General features: G+C 47.6%; 1 protein-coding gene across 1 annotated transcript; it reads right to left on the reverse strand.

Annotated features, from left to right (window-relative positions):
- Positions 1-1,555: 1,555 nt before the first annotated feature.
- LOC138836560 (ubiquitin carboxyl-terminal hydrolase 17-like protein 6) lies at positions 1,556-3,058 on the reverse strand. Its single transcript, XM_070035340.1, has one exon. The coding sequence runs from the start codon at positions 3,056-3,058 to the stop codon at positions 1,556-1,558; it is 1,503 nt and encodes a 500-aa protein (XP_069891441.1).
- Between the last annotated feature and the right edge of the window lie 400 nt (positions 3,059-3,458).

The raw sequence follows: 3,458 nt of genomic DNA on the forward strand, positions 1-3,458 counted from the left end.
CTTTTATTTGACAGGCAGTACACACATACATTGACATGTTGAAACCCCTTTCTAGAACAACTGGAAGGCAACAAAAATACTGGACCACATACAGAATTAAGCTCAGTAAAACACTGTTTGATTACTCAGGTTGTGGGCATTAGGCTGGCTCAGATATTGGAAAAAAAAAAGAAAAAAATACTGGTGGACTGATATGGTCCTAATCTTCTAGGGAACTGGTGGCTCCTCCCTGGAATTCTAACTGTTCAGGAGGCTGACATCTCAGCATCTCTGTTCAAAGCCAGGCCAGACAGGAAGTCTAAGTGACTTTGATCTTCAATTAACTACCTAAAATTGGACATTGGAGCTCTGCCTCAAGAGGCAGCATGCTAGCCTAGAGCAAAAGAACAAAGGAACAGTGTCCACATTCTGAGTTCACATCCCAATATCTACACATACAAGGTAGTTATGACTTGGCATTTCACTTTATTTATTTATTTAGTTAGTTCCATCCATGATGGTACTATGTATATTATCCCACACTATCAATCCAGCAATAACACAGCGTTCTTCCCAAGAATGGCAGAAAACTGCTTTCAGTGAGATCACAAAGTTAATGTCCATGGATCCACCAGCAGTGGCCCAAACATGCAAACCATAGAGCAGTTCAGAGCGGAGAGTCAGCAGGGTCTTGTGCTCCATCAGGAGCATTTTCAGGGTTGCAGGGATGGATTCCTTTCACTTTCAAAGCTTCTGAAACACTGTCACAGTAGATTTTCACCGGTACTACTGATCACACAGAGTTCTCTCCTACCCTCCGATGTGAAGTTCTCCAGAGATTCAGAGCAGTTACAATACAATTTGCCCGTTTGCACATGGTTGTTTCTACACAATTACCATTTTTTTTAATTTTATTTTAGTTTTTTGTGAACATACTGTACAGAGGGGTTACAATTACATGGGCAGTATAATGCATACATTTCTTACCAAGCATTGAAGCCTCCTCCTTCGTTTACCCTTCACATCCCTTCCCAACCTCCCCTCTCCCAATCCCAATCCCAATTCCAATCCTTCCCCTCCAAACCCCCCTCCCCCGCACTGACATAGTAAAGCTCATTTTGGACATGACAACTTGTACTTACAATTACCATTTTTTATCACATTCATCCTTCACTTTTACATTTCATCTCTGGTTGTCACAAGTTCAGAGATATAGAACACAAGATATGTAATTGATTTAATGCGATTCACAGGAATTTATTGTCCCCAACTTTTCAGGTTTTGTACTCTGCAATAGGGCACAAACAAACTTGGTCATCTGAGATCCTGGCAGGGCCCTGTGTCTCAGGCCTGTAACCCAAGCTACACAGGAGGTTGAGATCCGAGGAAGGCCCTTTGAAGCCAGCAGGGACATGCATGTTCGTTGGCTTCTCATCTCCAATGACACAGAAAATTCCTGATGTGCATCTGTGGTTCCAGTCATACACCACTATTGTTGAGGTAAAAATCTCCGGGGAGTGCCAGACTCCACAGATCAAGAGGCAGAACCAACACCCAATGTGACAACTCAAGGAGGTTATGAGTACACCAACAGAGGCTTCTTTCCTTGCTTTCCTTGCTTGTTCCTTCTCTTGTGAGATCGGGCCCTGGTGTGCTCACAAGGCTGTTGGCTCTGATTTCTGGAGATCTGACCTGTTGTGTTCTGGCAACAGGTTTTGGGTGAGGAATTTTCCTTATCAGCATGATTTTCTCTTCTCATCTCATCCGTGTGTTTGGAGGGGTGAATCACGACCAGATTGGCATCTTGTGTGAACTCTACTTTCCTGAGTTGTAACTGAGACTTTGGGCGGTTTTGGTCCTGGAAGAATTTCCATTGGTCTAGGGAGATTTCTTTCAGCACTGTACTTGGCACATCTGGCTGTGGCTCCACAAGTGTCAGAGGAGAGTGCTTGTTCCTGTCTGGTTGGGGTGTTCTTCCCTCCTTTTCTTCTGCCTGGTTATCTACTGAGTCCCTGCCGATGAACACATCCTCAGGGTGTCTCTCGCCATCAGTGCTCTTCTGGCTATAAAAGAGGATGTAAGCACGCTGACTCAATGCAGATGAAGCATCACAGGTGGTCACCTTAGTGTCATCCATTTTATACCACTGGCCATTGCCAGCTTTGATGTAAGAGAAATAATGTCCAGTGTGACTGCTGGACCCCGCATGAACCAGCACAGCATAGAGGTCATACAGCAGCGGTCCCTCAGTGTGCTGAGACATGTAGGGTTGCATATCAAGACTCTCAGGAAAGTGCACTTCCTTGTCAACCTTGTCCCCTGTCCAGGAAGAAAATCTCTTCAGGACGAGGATGAGGACCTTTGAGGCACTTTGCAGAGTCAAGGTCTTAGAAGCGGACACTTTGTGCAGACAAGCCGCACAATGATAGGCGTCTTCCCCACTCAGCTCTTCCGGCTTTACCAGTCTTCCCAACGCTTGGGCAACACTGTGAGCTCCTGCGACCTCCAGCGTGATGTCCAGAAAAGGCTCCAAGGTGTCTGAAATGCTATGGCACTGCAGACACTCGATTCGAGACCTCCAGTAGCCTCCAAAGATTTCCCGGATCAGGCTTTGCTCCTCAGCTGGAAGCACTAAGCCCTCAGGGCCACATGCTTGGCATTTCTGCATAGCATCCAAGAGGAACAGGAGAAACTCATGGGCATCTTCCTGCTTGTGCGTGTGGAAGCCGGCACCCAGGGCATCCGACGGCTGAATGATGTCCCCAGAGCGCTGGAAAGCCCTCCTCACGTGAGCTTGCATCACACGCATCATGCAGGTTTTCTGGTGGCAAGGCATCCGGCGCAGCATGTGACTGGCAAGTGGGCCTGTGTGGGTCAGACACTGCAGGGTGGCGTTCAGGTAGCAAGTGTTCCCTGTGTTCTGGAGGCCGGCACCAACCGGGGAACGTTTCTTCCAACTCAGACCCATGTGCTGTCTGGGAGCCAGTGCTGTCTGGAAAGAAGGCACATGCTTCTGAAGCGGGGCATGTTTCCCAGGTGGCCGGGAAGAACGTTGGCATTTCCGTTCTGTGGTCTCCATTCCTCCAGGAGCAATCGGTTGCAGTGTCCCTCTGGAAATCAGGACCAAATGCTGGCTTCCTGCTCAGAAGTAGCTGCCAAAGGGTGAGGTTTCTCCTCTCCTGCAGCTTCTTCTGTAAGTAGCCCAGCCTCTCTTGCCACGCCTACTCCTTCCAATTTTTCTTTGCCCTAATCCCTAAGCTCCACCCTTGTCTGGGGACCAAGAAAACCCATCAGTTTCTAGTTTTGAGGGCAGCTGAGATCAAAGAGCCAGGTCTTTCCAGTAACAGGTGTGTTCCAGGCAAAATGTTTTCATTCTCTATGGGTCGAGCCTGTCATGTGATAGACTGAATGTGAGAAAAGTTGCTCCAGGCACAAACGGGGCTTGGATTCCATGAATGACCTCGTAGAACTCTTAAAAT

Source organism: Dipodomys merriami, unplaced genomic scaffold (genome assembly GCF_024711535.1).
Source record: "Dipodomys merriami isolate MVZ:Mamm:240054 unplaced genomic scaffold, mDipMer1.0.p SCAF_25, whole genome shotgun sequence".
NCBI classification, from domain to species: Eukaryota; Metazoa; Chordata; class Mammalia; order Rodentia; family Heteromyidae; genus Dipodomys; species Dipodomys merriami.

What these genes read in the sequence shown, in the direction of transcription:
- LOC138836560 (XM_070035340.1), bottom strand. Translation starts at nt 3,058, where the DNA reads ATGGAGACCACAGAACGGAAATGCCAACGTTCTTCCCGGCCACCTGGG.